Source organism: Electrophorus electricus, chromosome 10, assembly GCF_041902795.1.
Source record: "Electrophorus electricus isolate QZ-2024a chromosome 10, ASM4190279v1, whole genome shotgun sequence".
NCBI classification, from domain to species: domain Eukaryota; kingdom Metazoa; phylum Chordata; class Actinopteri; order Gymnotiformes; family Gymnotidae; genus Electrophorus; species Electrophorus electricus.
In genome coordinates this window covers 31,828,277-31,850,776 of record NC_137506.1, presented here as the reverse complement: position 1 = coordinate 31,850,776, position 22,500 = coordinate 31,828,277, and the positions used below count along the sequence as shown (strand labels likewise).

Genomic DNA, 22,500 nt, shown 5'->3' with positions numbered 1-22,500 from the left:
ATGACAAATACATCCGGTTTAAGCAAAGATTTATATTAAAGTGTTTAATATTTACAGTGTTGACCCTTCTTTTTTAAGATTTCTGCAATTCGCCTTGGCATGCTGGATATCAGCTTCTGGGCAAAATCTTGACTGATGGCAACCCATTCTTGCCTAATCAGTGCTTTGATTTGATCACAGTTTCTGTGTTTATGTTTGTCCACCCTCTTTTTTAGGAATGACTACGGGTTCTCAATGGATTTGAGATCTATGGAGCTTCCTGGCCATGAATGTTTTGTTCACCGAGCCACTTGGGTATCACTTTTGACTTTAGACTTGTGACATGGTGCTCCGTCATGATGGAAAAAGCATTGTTCATCACCAAATTGCTCCTGGATTGTTAGCATAAGTTTCCCTTGGAGGATATTTTGATACCATTCCTTATTCATGGCAGTGTTCTTAGGCAAAATGTTGAGCAACCTCACACATTAATGGTCTCAGCATGTCTCACTATTGGCATGAGACAGGACTCATGGTAGCATTCACCTTTTCTTCTCTGGATAATCATTTGTCCAGATGTCCCAAACAGTCTGATGGGGGCTTCATCAGAGAAAATAACTTTACCCCAATCCTCTGCAGACCAATCCCTGTACTTCCTGTAGAATGTCAGTCTGACCTTGATGTTTTTCTTGGAGAGAAGTGGCTTCATTGCTGCCCTTCCTGTCACCAAGCCATCCTCCAAAAGCCTTCACCTCACTGTGCGTGCAGATGCACTCACACCTGCCTTCTGCCATTCCTGAACAAGCTCTGCACTGGTGGTGACCCGATACCGTAGCTGCATCCTCTTTAGGAGACGGTCCTGGTGCTTGCTTGACTTTCTTGGCTGCCCTGAAGCCTTCTTCACTGCAATTGAACCTCTAGCCTTGAAGTTGTGGATGATTCAATAAATGGTTGAATTAAATCAGATGCCTGGTCCTCGTTAACACTTTCTCCTGAGCTAACGAGAAGATCACTGAAATGATGTTAGCAGGCCATTTTGTGGCAGGGCTGAAATGCAGTAATTTTTGTAACTGAAGTTAATTATCATGACAAGGAATGATTTTGCAATTAATTGCAATTCATCTGATCACTCTTCACAATCTAGAGTTAATGCAAATTGCCACCATAAAAACTGAAGCAGCAAACTTTGTGAAAACCAAAATTTGTGCTAGTCTAGTATGTGCTTAGGAGTTGTCTGGGAGCTACAATGTTATCTGTTTCCTTGTGCTGTTGCTTTTGATTCACCATTAGTTACACATTTAAAAGTCTCTAGTGACATTATATTGCATTTTGCTCCCCTGACGAGTTTCATTTCGGTCAGCTTGCGTTTAATGCCTAATATCACAAGTCCTTTGTCATTGTCAGTGGCCGTGTAGTTGACACAGTCGACAAAATTGGTGACTTGGACACCATCTACATAAAACATTCCATCTTTGCATGCTGTGGGGAGTTCTGCTCCCTCTTCATGCCCAGACTGGTTCAGAGTCTTACTGGTTGGAGCTCTGTGACTCTGTTCCATTGGTTTGTTGCTTTGCGGATTGCAAATTTCACAAAACTTTCTCTTTAGGCAGTTTGGATCCTCTCTGGACTCTGCTGAGGCAATTACCATCTGTCTGCTCCCTGCGAACATACTGCATCTGCATGGACAAATGAATGTTCACATTCAATGGCCTCTGGTCCCACAACGCTGAGAAGAATATAAGCCCTTGTGTGAAGGGCTTCTGAATGAGGAAATCACATTCTCATTCGAAAATTTGCCAGATCTCTGCAACATTTTCATCAAAAACTAGACGTTCGGGTCTGTGAAATCCATCCACCATTACCAAAGTAGCATGACACTGGCATGACACCAGCATGACACTAGCTAGCACAGGACAGGAGAAAAAAAAAGCAAAAGAGCAACTGGTTATTCAACAAAAAAGTCACAGGCGAGAAGTCTGTGCCGGATTCTGACACCATGCTGAATTTTAGTTGTTGCTGTGTGCCAGTGATGAATTGGAATGAACAGTTGACTTTAATTATCGACGTCTAGAAACCAGGTGAGTGTGGCCGACTTTTAAAGGCTCTTCTTTATGACTAGAAATGTCAGACTTCTGCGTGCCGATTTGTCTAGTCACAGAACACATACAGCTATGGCCGCTCATAGCAGACATACAGGACAATCATATACAATAATGATAGCTTATATGTTAAAATGTGACTCTTTGTGATTCTTTCCATAGCAAGCTAGCTAGGTAGCTAATTAATATGCACATGTGCTTGCTAAAAGTCCTGCACATCATTTTTAAAGATTATTTTTTGTGTAATTTAGCACTTTTTGTTAATGTTTATTTTTCTAAACTGGATGATGAAATTAATAATATGGTAACCATTGTCACTGTTAATGTGATCATGAACATCCCACAGTTCAAGCCACCAAATTAGAACGTTAACCTCGGTTAAGTACCTCCAACGAAGCCAATAGCTAACAGTAGTTATTCCTGCATCCACCCATATAACTACACAGCTCAAAGGAGGGCCAGTTTGACAACAAGTGCAGCAGTTGCCGTTCATCCCCAAACCTTGCTGACATGCTCACTGCTCGCTAATATTAGCTCAACTGAAATGTGTTTAGCTAGATTCCTCGCGCAAGTGCGTTTTAACAGTGGGAAGCAGTCAGGAAGTGAAGATAGTTCTATGCCAGACTGGGAGGTGGTCCAGCAAACAGTTTCTTAAACTACACAAGTGTAAGTATAAATAGAACTGACCTTGCACACCTGTGTGTAACCGTTAGAAGGTGTGATTGCTTGTATGTCCACAAAAATGGCTTTATAGCTCCACTAACATGCTGAATAAGTGAAGACCCAGAGGTGCTTTCATAAGCATTTCACACACACACACACACACACACACACACACACACACACACACACACAGATTAGCCACCAGGCTATTTCTGCGTGCACTCTAAACCATGCCTCTGTGTCCATCTTCTAGCATTAATTGTTTACCATGCTGACACCTTCACTGCAGAACACCAGCCTTGCTGCATCCCTCCTAACAGCGTGAAACTGCAGGACTGTGTGTGAGAGAGAGAAACAGTGTCTTACATGAGCCGGGCCACGCTCACACTCTATCCTAATGGGACATTTGGGGCCCGGTAATTGGCAGACACATGGAGGCGTGTGCTGGTATTCCCACTGTACATGTCTATGGCCTGCTCTGGCTTTCTGCTCTGGCTACTGGATGTGTGTGTGTGTGTGTGTGTGTGTGTGTGTGTTTATGGTGCACAAACACACCACATTGCTCTCCATTAATGGGAGCCTAATTGCTGCCTCTGTCTCCATGGACGCTGTCTGGTCCCAGCTGGATGACAAAAATCACAGACTGACAGCTGAGGTGACGATGATGGTGATGGTGATGATGATGATGAAGGCAAGAACAATGCTGATGACAATGCCAGTGGAGGAACACTCTGGAAAGCAGCAGTGTGTATTCATTAGTGAGTGTTTGGCAGAAGCAGTGTGGATCACAACACATTCTTTTATTTATCACACAATGTCTGGCTCTTTCACTGAGACATCAGAACAATTCCCCCCCACACAAATCATTAGTGTCATAAGTTACAGGAGGATACGCGCGCCGAAAGAAAAGAACGAGAGCGGGTAATAATAGAATCACTAATCACGACACCTCAACCCCACGCGCCCGGCGCATCCTGCTCTTTGTAAGGGCTTTTGAATGTCCTCCTCTCCCCGTCAGGGTAACAGCGGACAGCATCGGCTAGTGCAGCATGCAGCGACGGTGCCTCCTCGTTCCGCCCGCCCGGACCACCGTCCTCAGCTGCACGCTCCAAAGCCCCAACAACAAATGAGGGCCTTTGGAGAGATTGATACCAGTGGCCTCCTGCCAAACAGACCGGAGGCGAAGGGCACGCAGGAGGTTAAATGTGGCCCCACCGTTAACCTCGAGGGATCAAGTGCAGTGGTGTTGTCGCCACGCTTAACAAACACGTGCTGCCAGCAACGCCCCCGTTCGGGGAAGTGCACGCGACAGCCATACGCTGGTTAATTTTGGCCGCAAAGAACTGAAGAAAAAAAAAGTTATTTTGGCAAAGTAAACTTATGCAGAACAGATATCAGATATTCGGTTTATCTGTTCAGATCGGTCTGGGTTGTTATACGGTAGAGCGGATTTGACTTGTTTTTATTACCTACATATTTTGAAACACAACAAATGGTCGGTATTGCAGACGACAGTGGCGTGCTGTTTCTATGGCAATTAGCTGACGCCCCTTGCACGGCAACCGCAGCGCGTGTTTCTGAATCCATAGCAACCAAACAGGAGGAAAGACCTGTAAGACTGATGATCTTAGCCAGCTAGCTAACAAAGTTAGGTATTTACAGAAAGATTCTCTTATAGCCTTCGAGCCTATTAACGATGTGTACAAAAATGAGAACCTTTGATTTATCAAAAGCAGAAGTGAAAACGGAAGGTTTTACCGTGAAGTCAACCATGAAGAATTCTGTGGTAAGCTGCACCTGCCTGCTAGCTAGCTATCTCAGCTAACTACAGTACTGTCCCAAAGCTGGTTAATTAGTTAACTAACCTAGCGACAGCTCACTAACGGATAATCTTATCAATTAAACGATATACTACATAGTCATTCTAAGGCGGATGTTCACCAAATATTTCAGTCACGCCTTCACTGCCGTCCTGATAGTGGAGTTTAGAGTAAACGCCAAACGCACGGACAGGTGACTGACCTGCCCGGAGACGCTTGTAAACCCTCCTGCACGCCACCAGCTGCGGGTGGAATGGACAGAGGAGGAGGAGAGTCACTCTCAGAGAGGAAAAACACTCTTTGTTGTGTGAGCAGCAGGCTTTTACGCGCGCAGAGTGTTGCTGTCATTTGTGAAACGTGTGTGCGTGCGCGCGCGCGCGCGAGAGAGATTGACTGACTGACACTCGTCCCCCTAAAAGAAATTGAAACCAGCATTGTTGATAGTCGTTTTGAAGCTTGGTCTTCTCAGGACTTCACAAACATGTGGGAGGCCGTTAGGGCCCTCTTAGGCTGTGTTTGCCTCAGGCCAAGCGCAGCCAGGCTGCCAGGCTCACAGGGATGGAGTGGACTCCAGACCACGTGTACTGCTCTTCCTCACAGCCACGTAGATACACGTGAGAGTGCACTGCAGCCGTTGATCTCCTACAGATGTCTCTGTGGTTTTTAGGTCAAAACGTTAGCCTGTTTGGGTGGCAGGTGTTTAACGTGCAGACCTGAACTCCATTAGGATTGAGGAGATTAGAGTGTGCAAGTGAATTTGGGGATGGAGAGAAATGGCTCTTTTGAAATGAAACATCTAGCAGCCGCAGGTAAACAGCTTACCTTAGCAATGGGCCAAATTCTCCTCCGCCGCGCACACCGCGCCATTCAAACCAGAGGCATGTTGTGCTAGTGAGGCTACAATTTATTACCTTATATTCTTCAGAGTAGAGTTGCTGTCTACACACACACACACACACACACACACACACACACACACACTCTTTCTCAAAAACATGTGGCCATGAATTTGGAATCCATAAAGCATAATGCATCTCGAACGCTGGAGTATTTAGTTAGCATCTCTAAGATGTTAATGGTGTTTATTATATGAGGCAGCTGAGTGTTTGTTGATACTAATGATGTCCATGTTCTGTGTGCTTGGAGTGCGAGGTGCAGCGTGAACCCTGCATGCACCTCCCTGATGGGGAGCTTTACAGTGTGGAAGACCAGATCATTCATATTAGTGCACATACAAACCCCATACTATGTGCTTAAGGATGTAAAGCTTATGGTTGGTGTGTGTGTGTTAGTGATTTGGCAGAACAGACACTGTCTGCTCTTGTGGCATTAACCTGAACCTACGTTTTGAGTACAATGACTACTGGACCCGTCAGTCACTCTTCTCCTCTCTGTCACTTTGCTTCTAAGGAATCGTTAGCAGGTATGTGCCACGTATGGCAGAAGAGGAGACCGGAGGAGGGGACATATACAGAGCGCTTTACAATAGTTGTGGATAAGGCCGCAACTAATGAATACTTTGATGGTTATTGTCAATTATTGAAAAAAATAATCAAATATTCGGATTGACGGTTGTATTACTCAATGGATCTTATTTAGCTACCATTTTTTTTTAAATATAACGAGGTTGTTTTAGGCATATGCTAACAAAAGACAATAAAGATAAATACTTTGTTTAAAAAGGTCTTAATTAACTTTCCTGCTTATGGAAAAGGTTACAGTAAAAATTCTGATATCCACTTTTTTCCTATTAAACAAAGGATAAGCAACAAAGTAGCAGAAATCAGTACAACAGCTACAGCAAGTTCCCCTTAATCAAGCACATCAAAACAACCCCGAAACGCTCAGCTCCTCTTCGGAATGTATTTGACGTATAAAGCCATTTGTCACACAAAATACTACCATTACTCTTTTAAACTGCAATGCTCCATTACAAAATCTTCATCCAAGCGATATTGTGCGTTATTCATTCTAGGATCCTGTGCAGATACTGAAATGCGATCTGAGTTCTGCGGCTGCTACTCTCCTCCCCTCCCCCCAAAAAAGTTAAGTTCGAAGCAGAGCAAACCAACCCATAAATTGCCGGAATTCATTCGAATGCAACCCACATTGATCACTCACGCACAGACAGGGGTTTTAGCATTTTTTTGCGATTTATAAACTTGTGCCCTAGGCAACAACACATTCTCCAGGCCACAACAGTGCGACGTTAAATCGTAAATTTAGGCCATTTTTAACTTTATCCGTCATGCAAAGGCGGAAAAAAAAACTAATCTCAGTACAGAAGCTGGAGAATATTTGGGATTAAAGTACGTGGAAACCCGTGCTCACACCCTTACCGCTGTGTAAAAAGACATTTTATTACCATCCCATGGGAATGCCGGTGTTTATCCCCGTTCTCGGATGTTTCTCCTCCCCATATCTACTGCGGAAATCCTCCCCATACCTCTGGTATGTTCAACGCTATTAAGGATTCACTGACCAAGAGAAAATGTACTTCAAAATAGAAAACGTGGAGTGAGTAACGCGGCGTATTTTAACGTTAACGTTATCTAGCTAACTCATTTAATGAGACAAGTGTTCCTCATCCAGAGGGCCATGTGCATCTTCTTCAGATTAACTTGGCCGAGTTAAGAGTGAAATCCTCACACACGTTGGAGGCTTTTGTCGTGAAGGTTACACTCCACGCCACTAAGCGAGAATAACTACAGATCAGAGCACTCGGACGACAGCATCGACAACTAATTTTGTTATAGATTTTAGTCAACCACGCTGATTATTCATAGCGGCCCTTGATAGAGGGATGCTGCAATACTCACCTAACTTAAGTTACCACAGAGCTATGAAGACTCCTCCCCTCTCCCAGACACATCCAGTGTCCTGCCAAGACCTGCTGGAATCAGGACAAGCTGACTCCTTGTCAGTCAGAGGGCTGAAATGGGCAGCTAAGCTGCACTTGCTCAGACACAGTAACCCTTCAGCAACTTTTGTCAATATTTAGCTGAAATTAGAGCTATATGATCATTGCACATTTTCGGTAAATTAAATACATAGTTTATTTAAACCGACCACATGAAAATAACGATTTCTTATTAAATCACATTGTGGCGTGACAGCACAAACCTATGTGGAGGTAGTTTTGAAACAGTGGGGCTTAAACTGTTTACAGTGAGGTTGCCGATCATTGCCTCTCCGTGCCTCTCTTGTTACCGGCTCGTCAGCGCGGCTACTTACGCAGAATTCATTCACCGGCGCTTTACACAGTATTGCACCATCCGCGTGCTGTAGCGCCACTGCTTTGTCTCGCTGTATATTTCCGGGTGTCATTGTAGTCTCTCTTTATTTTGACTTATTCCTGTGGCCAGTCAGCCCGACATTGCATTTGGTATATTGTCATTTGTCATCCGTTTCATTGATTCGCTGTATTGTCTTGCCTGGCTGTTCTCTGCTTCTCTTGGGGTTTTTTTTTCTGATAAAGTGTTTGATTCGTCAGTCTATCAGTCAACATAACGTCTGTAGATACAGTCCAACTGGATTTGTAGTTCCCTGCAAAGTGGACTACACAAGTTATCCATATTAAGGGAGGTTCCAAAGCACAGGAAGCGAAATCATTCAGTTCAACGGGAACTTAACAGCGTGTGAAGTAGTGAATAACTGCTTATCATTGCGCAGGAAGTTCACGCCAAAGGTTTACCCATCAATCATTCAGTCAATCAACATCATTTAACGTCTCGTTGAGATATTGTGGTGATTTGAGACTGCTGGCTGGGGGATTATTCAAGCGAAGCAAGTAAACCAGAATATGTCAGAGTTCACTTTTGTGTGTGAGTGTTTTAATAATAACTAAGTATTTGTTGAAAAATGAGTTGGAACTTTTGCCTGTTCAGATAAATTGTCAAATCATGCAGAAAATGAATGAATTTGTTACATTTTACCTAGTTAGTGACAGCTGTCACTGTTCAGTCTGTAAGATGTTCAGTCAACATCAATCAGATATTCATTTTACATGCAAATTATAGGGTGAACGAAATATAATTTATTGTAGCCACATAGCAACAAAGGAACTGCCTAACTGCATGATGTTGTAGAGAATTCCAAATTAAGGGACTTAATCAACTGCCGTTCCCTCCACCCATATCGTGATTAGAATGTAGGAAACACAAGGGCACGTCTGAGGGACCCTGTGGAACAGAACGTAGCTAACATTTGTGTTGACTTAACATAAAGCATCATCCAAATTAGGAAAAATATTGCTGGAAAGTGTTTTGTGACACAATGAAATAAACGATTGACTTTTTTTTTCTGTCATCACATGGTATGTATCGCCACGTTGCACAGCTGAAAGTAGTGTAGATTTAAGCTAGTCAGAACAATTCAGAGAGGTTTAGCTGTAGGCATGGCATCAATTAGCTATGCTATAATTCAGTGCATTGAGTCACTGGAAATATCCCACAAATATAGAAATTAGAAATATAAAAAGAGAGAGAGAGAGGGGGGTGACAGTGAAGAGTAGAAGGCTGATTCATCCATAATAAACAAAGCTTCTCTGTGATAGCAGTCTCACTGCTTATGGCTCAGGGGAGATTTTAGATCCCCCACAACTGCCTCCGTGCTTATAGATGCAAGGCGAACGGAAGCCAAGCTCGTTAGACAATAAAGTGTGTCACAGTGGCACAATCTGCCACACGAGAGCTGTGTGTGTGTGTGTGTGTGTGTGTGTGTGTGTGTGTGTGTGTGTGAGTGTATTCATGAGCACATCCTTTCAGATTTGAGCTGAGTACTGAAGTGAGTTTCTCTCTCTCATCAGCTTTCTGCCAGTTATTCTCAAAGCTCCTCTCCTGTACCAGCTGTGTGCCTTTCATGATCACCAGGGTGACTCCACTCCACTCGCCTAGCGGGAAGGTTCCCGGGAAACCGACTCCAGAGTTCTCTTTAAACTTCTTATTTTTCAGCTCTTTCTTTACTTTGGAAATTGTGGATGTGTGTTTGCTTTCTTCAACAGCTTCGGGATGCCTGGTGCTCTCGCTGTGCAGCTCAGCCGTGCCAAGCTGCTACAGCGAGAGATGTCAGGAGGGATGTGAGGATGGGCCGTGTACGCGCCGTCTTGTCTCGTCTGCTGTCTGTCTCGGAGCCTGCGGATGGGCGACAGACAGTGGGATGTACTCACATACTCAGTAAAACACATCATCAGTGAAGCACTCAGACCAGTGCTCACTAGATGAAGCATACTGAGTGAAGCATACCAAATGAAACACACTGAATGCAGCATACTGAGTGAAAACTAAGTAGTGATATATTCACATGCCGGTCAGTTATGACACTCCATAACAAGCATTTCCATCCTGTGTGGCAGGTATCTCTGACACTCAGATAGCCTAGTGCTCACTCCACGCAGTGGCGCTCAGCTGTGCCAAGCTGCTACAGCGAGAGATGTCAGGATGGATGTGAGGATGGGCCGTGTACGCGCCGTCTTGTCTCGTCTGCTGTCTGTCTCGGAGCCTGCAGATGGGCGACAGTGAATGGAACATATGCACATTTAGTGAAACACGCAGACCGTAACACACTAGCTGAAGCGCAGTACGTGAAGGATTATGACTGAAACACATTGCTGGTGAAATATTCTGGCCTCTTATTACACTCTGTAACATGCATTGGCATCCTTTGTGTGCTGGTGAAGTACACTAAGTGGAGTGTACTATGAGAACCTATGAGAAGGTTGAAAGATTACTTAGTAAAATATTCACATAGTGTTAGCACAAGTATTTACACCCTGCGATGCCCAGTTCTTGTTTCCCTTTACATGTATATTCACATGTCCCTTAGCTGCCCTGTCCCAAGCTCTGTGGAAGGGAAGTTGCAGGGGTTTGGTTTAAAAACATTGCACTACGCAAATGGTGATGTAACCACTCGACAGTCTGCTCCAGACAGACGGTCCACCAACAACAGGAAACAGTGGAGTAATTTGTTGGTGCAAGCTACACTGTGCTGTGTGGTCTTATGGCTGAAGGACAATATCAAAAAATGTTAAAAAATTTTTTTTTGTTGATATAGTGCTTTTTACAACAGACGTTGTCACAAAGCAGCTTTACAAATGTCTGATTCCAAGCCCCCAGTGAGCAAGACAAGGGCGACAGCGGTGAGGAAAACCTCTGCCGCTCTGTTACTGGGTGCTGAGCCTCTGTCTTTTTGGGGTTCGGATGTCTTTTTGGGGTTCGGATGAATGGGGAGTGGAGGCTGTAGCGCGGAGCTGCGGTGTGGCCACTGTGAAGGCCGCCGACCTTCGGCTGGAGAGCGGGAAAGAGCATCGGCCCCTGCCAGAAACATTTCTGAGCGTGATTTAACGGACGTGGTGTTTTGCATCATCTGTGCTACACGGTTCCTCTGTCTGGCTCTGGTAGGGCTGTTAGTCTGGACACAGAGACATTCTAAAGGTGAGAAGTTCACAGCTTTCATTGGCCCTGCGTTTGCTCTGACCGCTGTGCTAGCGCAAGGAGCAACGGAGAGCTAGAAGGGAGCTCCTGCTATTCCTCACGGTTCCTCTAAAAGCCCTTTGCTGGTCTTTATCGCTGCCCTGCTAAGCTTTTCCTCAGCAGCTCTGCAAATTAGGCTGGCGTTCATCTGTGTGGACGGACGGCTTCGTCTTCTCCCAAACGGCTGGCACAGCACAAGCAGGGCTTAGGGGCTGCTATGGAAATGACGGGAACTGGCACTTTCACTCAGACCGAGAATTGTCACTTTCTGATGGAATCAGAATGAACCTGCTCTCAGAGTGGTGCAGAATGGGGGTGGGCAACTCCTCTAGTGGAGGGGCAGGGTACTGCACACTGTTATTTTCCTGCTCAAGCACACCTAATTCAGTTCATCACATCATAGCCATATTTAGTAGGTGCGTTAGAGCAGGGAAATCGTGTGTGTGTGTGTGTGTTAGACGACTCAGTCTAGAATTATGTCTTCTTAGGCACGGCCCTAAATCTGTCTCTGTTAATTACCCACGAGGCTGTGTTTGTTAAGGCTCTGGATGGATGGGTTAGGCCTCTGTCTCACTGTCGCTCGGCGACGGCTGGATGGTCAACGCGAGTGGCAGCTGGGAGGTGGTATTGTTCCAGATAAGATATGTCTGCAGCCTTCCAACACAGATTAGGATTGGATTGCTGTTTGTTATGGACAGCTAGCTTAGGAAAGTATGATTGGATGCATTTGTCGATAGTGGTTAGAGCAAGACAGACAAAAAAGGATCGATATGCAACACGGCAGCTGTGGTGTAGATAAGGCTACTCCCAGTCCTTTCACCACAGATGGGGAAAATATCAGTGAGACTTTTTCAGAGAAAAAAAACAGTGGCAGGAAAAGCACAGCTGTCTGGGATTTAAGATCACGCTCAGGTTTAACTGAACTTTGGCTCATGCGTCTGTAGCTGTGGTGCGTGTGGGGAGGGAGGGGTCTGTCTGTAGGCAGGGTGGGTAGGTGCCACACTCAAGGCTACACGGACACGCCCTGCACATCAGCTGGACAGATCAGTAACTCTGAAGGACTTCCAGGATTTCCAGATGCCCCTGCTTGCGTGGGTGACCTAACCTAAAGGAGCATTCACGTTTGCAAAAGCAGCGATCAAGCAGACGCGATTCTGCATAGGTACTCTTATATTTACTGTGGAGTCCATTAATAAAGTCCTGCAGGCAAAGCCATGTTTCAGTGTTTAACTTCAGGGGTCTGACTCTTGGATTTTGGCAAGCTTAGATAATTTGAGCTATAATTGTCATCTTTGCACCTCCCTGGTGTCATGGTTCCCACAGCAACTCTACCTGTTTGTTTACTTCCTGCTTCCTTGTTTTCCTCGTTTGGTTTCATTCTGTTCCGCCCCCTTGTTAGTAGCTATGCCTGGTATTGCCTTCACCTGTATCTTGTTAGTCCTCGTTAGTATTTGTCTGCACTCTTTGGGAAGTCTCGTCATCGTTTGGTACATTTCTGAGCCGTTGTTTATCTCTGTCTGTTTCTCTGGTTTATTGGCTATCTACCTGTTTTTGGATGACCTAATTTGCCTATTCCTCATCTATTTTGTTTACCTCGTTGGCTGTTCCTCTGGGTTTTGACCCGTGAGTGTATTTGGATGACGATCATGGACTAACTGTGTTCTCTATTAAACTGCATTCACCATACTGCGTGCGATTGCCTCTCTGTTCGTGCTCGGAATGTCACAATAATATTGCTTTAGTGAACATCAGTATTATTTTGAGTGCATATTCTTGTTAATTCCTGTCTTGCCTATGCAAATAACAACTAGTAAATAACTTTAAAGGAAATGGCATTTGCCGTCCCATATTACTGTATTGAACATGCCCCCCACGGCTGTGTGAATGAGTGCCTTGTCTGGGAAGCCGGTTATCTCCAAGGCAGGCCTGCTCTGTGTAGGCTGGAGAGGGAATCCTCCTGCCCATCCCTGCCACTGGGAGAGTTGACTAAGTTTTGGTGGTGTGCATTCAGTGCTTGCTATCGGAATACAGACATACGCTAACTAAACACACAATAGCATGTGTATGGTGGACATACACTAGTAAACACTTGCAGAGTTTGTTCATTTATGGAGACCTGCCTGTGTGTATTTTCATACACTATATGACCAGGAGTTGGTGAACACCTGATCTTGGCCCCTATATAAGTTTGTTGGATCGCATTTCAAAACTCCCATTTTAAAGTGTGTGTGTGTGTGTGTGTGTGTGTGTGTGTGTGTGTGTGAGTGAGTGAGGAAATGTGTGTCCATTCAGTCAAAAGAGTGCCTGTGATGTCAGTTCTGTGAGTTTGACTGGCCCGCCGCCTCATGGGTGAGCTGTTGTTACTTCTAGATCCTTCCGTTTCACAATAACGGCATTTTCAGTGGACCAGGGGAGATCTAACAGGGCAGAAATGTCATCGTCTGACGGCTGAGCTCTTCAGTGCGGAGCCTGCACAGAATATGAAGGGCCTGAACTCAGTTTTTAGGAGGAGTGGGTTCCACGTGCCTTTGGCCACACAGTGTAGTTCATGGAGGACTATCATTCCTTCCTTCTCTCTCTGTTTCTCGTTCTGTCTTTCTGGATGAGGTGTTGTGCTTGAGGCTACATTACAGAGAAAGCTTGTGCTAGAGGACGTGAAGAGGAGCTGTCATTGAAAGGGTTTCTTCCGTGTGGACCCTCTGCACTCTGCTACCCCACAGCAACACACTGAATCAGTACCAGCAGACTGGACTTTCTATACTAGGAGAGTAAAGATTTATGCACCGTTTCCTTACCGGGAGAGATGGATATGAATATGTATGAGGAGGGTGGGGTGTTATGCATTTAATCTATATATACTGGGAGAGTGGTATTTTAATATTAATGGGGATCTTGGAATATTATACATTGAATCCATGCTGGGAGATTGGGAAATTAATATATATAGGCAGAATGGGGGTATTTACGTGTTGAGTAGGGTATGAGTATGCATGGACAGAGCAGAGTGTTATGTCCTAGAAACGCAGAGGAGTATGTTGTGCAAGTATCATGCCTTATTATACATTAAAGACAATATGTAACATTGTGTGGAGAGAACAGTGCCTCTATTTGTATTCACGTATGGAAATGTTTAAAAGGACTGAATTTGTACATGCAGAAATGTGCAGCTGCTTGTTGCTGTAATGAGTCCTACTCTGCCCTCTTTAATTAAAGCTTCAGTCCTTAACGTTACTTTGAATCTCACCACCCCGTTTTAACCAAACACGCCCCCCCTGGCTGGCTGTTGTTTGATTGGTTGCTGTGCTGTTGGACAGTGGGAGGTGGGCCTTCAGAGCCCAACATGAAGTCAGGAGGTATTAACACATCCCGCTAAGGGTCCGGAAGGGAGAACACACGCTTGCCTCCTGAATGTTGGCAGGGTTGATTTATCACCAACACGGCGGCACCGGCCAGAGTTCTGAATGTTCTGTGTGCTTTAATTCTCTGCCTTTGTAAACCACCATCACCTCAAAGACACCTGGGAGGGCACCGCTGATTGGACACCCAGTAGTTGATCTGGCATTGTGGGGTCTGGGTGATTGATTCTAGCGGTGTGAGAGCGTGACCCCTCCTCCCCTCTCCTTGGCTGGACTCATTCCTCTCTCCATCCCTCTCAGTCTGTCTGTACTGAGTGGCGCTGGCGTGCTGAGCTGTGGGCTCTTTCAGGTTACTGTGACCTGTCTCTCTCCATTAAACGCAGAGCCCCCTAGTTTTGCGTAAACCCCCAGTGCCAGGCTGGCTACGTCTCTGCTCCTCCATCTAGCACCAACCTGCTTCCGCCAGAAGCTCCTTCTACTGTCTGCTGGGCCACGTGGGAGCGGGAACGCCGTGCATGGGCTTTAGAGAATATCCCGGGCTGTTGGGAAGGGTGCGACGCCCAGCAGATGGGACGGAGCAGCTCAGTCAGTCTCCTACCCTCCCATCCACCCACGCAGCTCTGATGCCTTCCACACTGCCACCATGTTAAAGTAGAGCGGAGTCAGGGCGGATTTGTGAGGGTTATGGAGAGGGTTTCAGGAGACCAGAGCCAGCCGTGTGTGTATGTCTGTGTATGTGTGTGGGTGTGTGTAAGAGACAGGAGCACAGGGCCTCCTGTTTGTCTGTGTGTGTGTGTGTGTGTGTGTGTGTGGGTGTGTGAGAACAGTGCCACCTGTTTTGTCATTGTGTTTGCGCACCAGTGCAGAGAGAAAGACAGCAGTTTAGAGCAGGTGAGGAAGAGGGAGAAAATCTGAAGTGCCCTGAGAAATGGCTGCTAAACACACACACACACACTGCAGTTCTGTGTCTCTTCTTCACATTTTCAGCTAAGTGCATTTACCTCCTGCTGTCCTCTCTGTGTCTCTCTGTCTGCATTCCTCCCCTTCTTTCTGACACACACTACACACACTCACGCACACACACGTTCTCACTCTAATGCTCTGGTCGTGCTAGCAGAGGGGTGCGGGGTGTGAGGAGGAGGAGGACAGCGTGATGTGATTTGGAATGGACTCGCTCTGTTCCTAATCCAGAGCGACTTCCTGATTTAAACCATTATCCCTGTGGGGGGGCATTGGGGGTGGGGGGGCATATGCCTCTGACCTTTTTGCCTTTAATTTTCCTGCTGATGAAGGCTGCGTATGTGTGTTTGTGTGCGCTGGCTCGGAGTTGGCGAACACTGTGTCATTTTTCCTTTACGTATGTCAAACAGCTCAACTCCAGAACCAGCCCACGGTCTACAGTGATGTTGTGGACTTTGGCGTCATATGCAGAATATGCCCCGCCCCTCCCATAGAGGGGGACTCGAGTCTTCCTTTCCTCAATGCCATCAGCCGCCTGTCTGCACATCTGGGTCACTCATAGGTGCTGCAGGGGGAGAGAGTTCATAAAACACTGTTAGTAACCCTTTCAGTGTGAGTTCTTATTCCATCCATATCACCATGACCCCATCACAATCACTCATTCACCATTACCCAGTTACCATGACAATCACCTCCTCATTCCGTCACCATCACCCAGTTACCATGACAATCACCTCTTCATTCTGTCACCATCACCCAGTTACCATGACAATCACCTCTTCATTCCATCACCATCACCCAGTTACCATAACAATCACCTCCTCATTCAGTCACCATCGCCATCACCCAGTTACCATGGCAATCACCCCCTCATTCAGTCACCATGACAATCACCTCCTCATTCAGTCACCATGACAATCACCCCATCGCCATAACCATCATCTCATCACTATCACCCCATCAACAACAGCCTCTCCTCCTCTCCTCCCTCTCTTCTCTTCCTCCCACTCTCCTCTCTTCCTGTCTAAACCTTTTCGGTGTACCACTCCATTTGTGCAGAATCAGGGGAGAGTGAGGGGAGTGAGGGGAGAGTGAGGAGAGTGTGGGGAGTGAGGAGAGTGAGGGGAGTGAGGGGAGGTTCATGATGGGGTGCTGTACAGCACCATGACGTGACCCATCTAAAGGTTGCCATTAATCTCCTAAACAACTCCAGCACAGAAGGACAAGCCTTTCTCTTAGAGAGATAGATAGATAGATAGAGAGAGAGAGAGAGAGAGCGAGAGAGAGAGAGAGAGAGAGAGAGAGAGAGCGAGCGCACGAGCAATAGAGAAGGATGTTGGATCATTCTCATTGGCTGTGATTGTGTGTGTGAGTGGGTCAACCCATATGGAGTTCAGGCTGACCCCAGGCCTGCTGGTGATGCCTCAGGTGTGTGTTCTCAGGTGCTTGGACTGTCTGGTCCTGGGTGAATCCTCTGGGCTGCCAGTTCTTCAAAAGTGTGTGAGTTTTTGAATGTGTGTGTGCGAGAGTGTGTGTGTTTGTTCATACATCGCCTGGTGGTGGTGGGGGGGTACAACTAAGTGTAAATGTCCTGAGAATAAAGGAACGTAATTGGGTTGCTTGTGGCAATGTGCAGTCTGACCTTATCAAAGCAGCCTGAGCCTGAATCAACTAACTGGGGTGAGTCACCAGCACAACACACACACACATACAGTAGATTTTGATAATCGCTCAGTTGAAAATAGAGGAGAAATGTGAAGTGAGAGAGAGAAAAGGGGGAGTGAGGGAGGGAGAGAGGGAGAATGAGAGAGGAAGAGAGGGAGAGTTATGCTACAGTCGGCAGGCTGATGCAGCTTTGCCACACAGGTGATGCATCTTGCAGCACTGGCAGGAAATGACATTTGGAGGGAGAAAGAAAGAGAGGAAGAGCAAGAGAGAAATGGAGGGCTATATAGAGAGGGAGGGAAAGAGAGGAAAAGAGATGGAGGGAGAGAAGGAGAGAGAGAGGGAGCGAGAGAGGGAGGGAGAGGGAGATGGTGATGAATACTTGCATGCATTTTCTCTTTCTCTCTCATAGTTTTGCTAGTTTAGTGAATAATAGTCTAAAATGTCTTTGTATGTTGTAGCATTAAACATTGTCCTTCACTGAAATAAACCCCAGACCATTATCCCTCCTCCACTGTGCATTCCATAGTCTCACTGTGGTTGCTTTTTACAAAGTAGCGGTAATTTTTACAGCATGACTACTCAGATATTTACGGTGTGATCTCTCATATTTACTGTGTGATCACTCAGATATTTACTGTGTGATCACACAGATATTTACTGTGATCACTCAGTTATTTACTGTATGATTACTCAGATATTTACAGTGTGATCACTCAGATATTTACTGTATGATTACTCAGATATTTACAGTGTGATCACTCAGATATTCACTATGTGATCACTCAGATATTTACAGTGTAGTCACTCAGATATTTACTGTGATCACTAAGATAGTTACTGTATGCTTACGCAGATATTTACAGTGTGATGACTCATATTTACTGTTTGATCACTCAGATATTTAATATATGATTACTCAGATATTTACAGTGTGATCACTCAGATATTTACTGTATGATTACTGAGATATTTACTATGTGATCACTCAGATATTTACTGTGTGATCACAGATATTTACTGTGATTACTCAGATATATACAGTGTGATCACCCAGATATTTACTGTGATCACTAAGATGTTTACAGTGTGATCACTCAGATATTTACTGTGATCATTTAGATATTTACAGTGTGATTACTCAGATTTTAAAAGTGATTAATCAGGTATTTACTGTGTGATCACTCAGATATTTACAGTGTGATCACTCAGACATTTACTATATGATTACTCAGATATTTACTGTATGATTACTCAGATATTTACAATGTGATCACTCAAATATTTACTATGTGATCACTCAGATATTTACTATGCGTGTGTGTGTGCACGTGTGTATTTGTGTGTGATGGTGTGTGCATGCGTGTGTGTGTGTGTGGGGGGGGTGATTGACTGCTCAGGCATGAACAGATCTCCACTGCAGGTCTACAGTGTGTGTGCTAAATCCAACATCTCCCCACAAACAAGCTTAAATATGAGCACATTCTATAAGGAGAACTGGTTTCCTCTTACTCTCTCGCTCCTTCTCTTTCTCATTCTCTCTCTCTCTCTCTCTCTCTCTCTCTCTCTCTCTCTCTCTCTCTCTCTCTCTCTCTCTCTCTCTAGGTAGTGGGTCCTCCTTCTGCAGGTGCATTTCGGGAGCGTCCAGCCAAGCCCACGGCCTTTCGGAAGTTCTATGAGCGTGGTGACTTCCCCATTGCACTGGAGCACGACACCAAGGGCAACCGCATTGCCTGGAAGGTACTGCCATGCGCTGTGACCCTGGAGGCAGGGGGCTGGGCCAATGCAAAGTAATACGATAGAACTACTTTTGGTTTGATTTTGCTTTGGAAAAGGCTTAATTCTAGATAGTGTCGCAATGCCAGATGCTACCCATCTGCTGCTACTTGTCCAGAAAAGTCTATCTTAAGTTTGGCAGTGTGGACATTTTTGGAGAAAATGACCATTGACATGCCAAACTGAAACATATTAGCTCATTTATGCCGCATTCTGGCACAGGCAGTTGAGCGGAATTTGGAAAGCAATGTTTGCAGATGGAAAATTAGGAGTTTTATGAAGAAGTGTTGGGTTCCCGACCCTGGTAGGAACATATGTGGAGCTGGAATGTGATTCTGAAGTGTTGCCATCTGCGTGGTGTGTGAGATGATGGGCAGATGTGTCCCTGCGCTAGGCAGCTGGCCGTGGAACAGGCCCAGCGTTACCAGTAGAAGAGGCAAGCTGGAGCCTCACCGTTCCTGGGGGTTTAAAAGTGCCACAGGCTGTGCAGCAATAATGGAGTGGGCAGAGGGGCGGGGCCATCTCTGTTCTGAGTGAGTGTGCACAGAAGGGGCGTGGCTTCTACAGTAGTGAGTAAGGGTTCTGAGTGAGCGTGCACAGAAGGGGCGTGGCTTCTACAGTAGTGAGTGAGGGTTCTGAGTGAGCGTGCACAGAAGGGGCGTGGCTTCTACAGTATTGAGTGAGGGTTCTGAGGGTTCACACACACAAACATACACACACACACACACACATACACACACACACACATACACACACACACACACACACACACACACACATACACACACACACACACACACATATACACACACACCATGCTGCTTTAGTTTGGGTTGAGAGTGCACTACTGTTTACTGGCCCACAACCTCCCCGCTCCCCTCACACTGTCCGACGTCCGTAAGGGCTCCACACCACTGTAGTGTAAATTCCTATTGAGTGAGCGTCTGGCCCCCTGAGAGGCACAGCCAGGTCTGAGGGCCCACGGTGTTGGAGACCTCCACCCCTCCATGCTTGGGGGCGTAGGAGAGCCCCGGGGCTCTGACAGATGGAGCTGGAGAGGCGCAGTGTTGGAGGGCCATAGTCCTACTGTAACAGGCTCAGCAGGGGGGAGGGACTAACACCAGGGACACAAACCTGCAAAATAAATGAAGCAGTGATACGTTACTCTCACTCTGTCTCTCTCTCTCTTAGTGATACGTTACTCTCACTCTGTCTCTCTCTCTCTTAGTGATACGTTACTCACACTCTGTCTCTCTCTCTCTTAGTGATACGTTACTCACACTCTGTCTCTCTCTCTCTCTCTCTTAGTGATACGTTACTCACACTCTGTCTCGCTCTCTCTTAGTGATACATTTCTCACACTCTCTCTCTCTTAGTGATATATGTTACTCACACTCTGTCTCTCTCTCTCTTAGTGATACGTTACTCACACTCTGTCTTGCTCTCTCTTAGTGATACATTTCTCACACTCTCTCTCTCTTAGTGATATATGTTACTCACACTCTCTTCCAATCTCTCGCAGTGAGTGACGGCATCTCTGTTTCCAGGTGAAAACAAAATGTTTTGGCACTGATGTTCCAAGTATCATATACTGTGTGTTTCTGCATATCAGCTGGGGCTTTGTGTGTGTGTGTGTGTGTGTAGGCAAAAGAGCTGTAGAGTGTTTAAATGTCAAGGGCAGTGAATGAGAGCGGTGGGCGTGGAGCACCTGAGGGGGAGAGGAGGCATATTTTTAGTATTTCAGAGAGCTGTAATACCTCTAATAGTGTTGCCTCAGTTCCTGTGTGTGTGTCTGTGTGTGTGTGTGAGAAGCATATGCTGCAGGCTGATAAGAGTGATCTCCAGTTGTGTGTGTGTGTGTGTGTGTGTGTGTGTGTCTGAGGTAAGTAGCCCTGCTACTGTTTCTAAAACTTGCCAGCCCAAGCCCTCAGAATGTGTCCAGCACAGTGGAGAAACGGGGCCGAGAGAAATAGAGGGTGAGCGTGAGGAATGAACGTAGGGGTTGTGAGATTAAAATGAGGGACTGGACACGCCTTCCGCCTTTCCCCACGAGTTTCCGGCTCTTTCTGTGAGAGGAAGCTCCGCGTTTGAGCCTCCTTGTGCATCCTCAGCAGCTCCCATCCCCCTCCTCCACCGCCCTTCTGCTCCCAACAGAGTTCAGTGGCGCTGAGTAAAATCGAAGGTGCATTTCATAAGAACATCAATGCAAACCCGATTGGGCCGCCTCGAGTCTCCTCCCGTGGGTCATGGTGAAGGGGGCGGAGGCTTGGGGCGGGGGGGCGATCAATTAATCTGATCAAGTGCTTTAGGAAATGGAGAGTGTAAGTGCTCTATAGGGACACACATCCATCTACTCTTCCAGATTGAATTCTTCCAGAAGCAGGGAGCCCTGTGTGTGTGTGTGTGTGTGTGTGTGTGTGTGTGTGCCTGTGTGTGTGTGCACCTGTGCATGTGTGTGCCTGTGCGTGTGTGTGCGTGTGCCTGTGTGAGTGTGTTACCTTAAGTACAGGCCACTGCAGAAACAGAGTTAAAGGAGATTTTAATTTGCTCTTCCCCATTTTCATGGCCTTCTGTCTGCTCCTGGTGGTGTGTGACAGGTTGAGTGCAGTTCTGTCCTCACACACCTCCTGCCCAACACCCACCCACAGCCCTCTTAATCCCCACACACTCCCACTACACCCACCTTCACACGCGCTCCATCCAACCCAACTCAACTCAAACCAAACCAAACCAAACCAATTCACCCACTCAGAAGGGCTGTTTTCATTACATCAATCCAAGCTTCTGATGCCGAGCTGTACTGCAGCGTTCCGGTGCGCTCCGCAGCGTTCTGGGGCGGGTGCTGCCTTGCCTGGATGCAGCCGTGAGCTGCATGCGAGGAAGTTGCACTCTGACCCAGCAAAAAGTTTAGCACTGCATTTGGATGATGTGTAAATGTACTCTGGGGTTTATCTGCAGGGGGAATATGAACGGGGCTAAACACACACACTCCCGCGAGACACACAACGACGCCTCGGCCAGCAAAGCTGGAGTGGAAATCAGGAATGATGACTGGGTGCTCTTTGGGGTTCAGACACAGACACACACGCATACACATATATGAACATATACAGATGTCCACATGCCACAAATACATGGGCACACACACACACACACACACACACGCACACACACACAAAAACACACACAGATACCACAAACACTAACTACACACACACACACACACACACACACACACACACACACACACACACACACACACACACAGATACCACAAACACTAACTACACACACACACACACACACACACACACACACACACACAAAAACACACACAGATACCACAAACACTAACTACACACACACACACACACACACACACACACACACAGATACCACAAACACTAACTACACACACACACACACACACACACACACACAAAAACACACACAGATACCACAAACACTAACTACACACACACACATATACACACACACACACACACACACACACAAACACACACACTTTCTCACACACACACACACACACAGAGACACACACACACACACACACACACACACACACACACACACACACACACACACAGATACCACAAACACTAACTACACACACACACACACACACACACACACACAAAAAAACACACACAGATACCACAAACACTAACTACACACACACACATATACACAC

At 46.1% G+C, this 22,500-nt stretch overlaps 1 protein-coding gene across 4 annotated transcripts in view; it reads left to right on the top strand.

The window, feature by feature from the left end:
* The first annotated feature begins 4,336 nt into the window (after positions 1-4,336).
* The window catches only part of pacrg (PARK2 co-regulated), an 88,015-nt gene continuing 69,851 nt past the window's right edge, over positions 4,337-22,500 (top strand). For 3 of the 4 annotated variants that reach the window (XR_014125689.1, XM_081722196.1, XM_035533013.2), the window contains exons 1-2: positions 4,337-4,527; positions 18,618-18,752. Coding sequence is in view for 3 of the 4 variants with exons in the window: in XM_081722196.1 (XP_081578322.1) it covers positions 4,438-4,527; positions 18,618-18,752 (225 nt within the window). In the remaining variant the exon portion in view is untranslated. The remainder of the gene's footprint in view (positions 4,528-18,617; positions 18,753-22,500) is intronic. The other variant, XM_081722197.1, reaches the window with a different exon arrangement.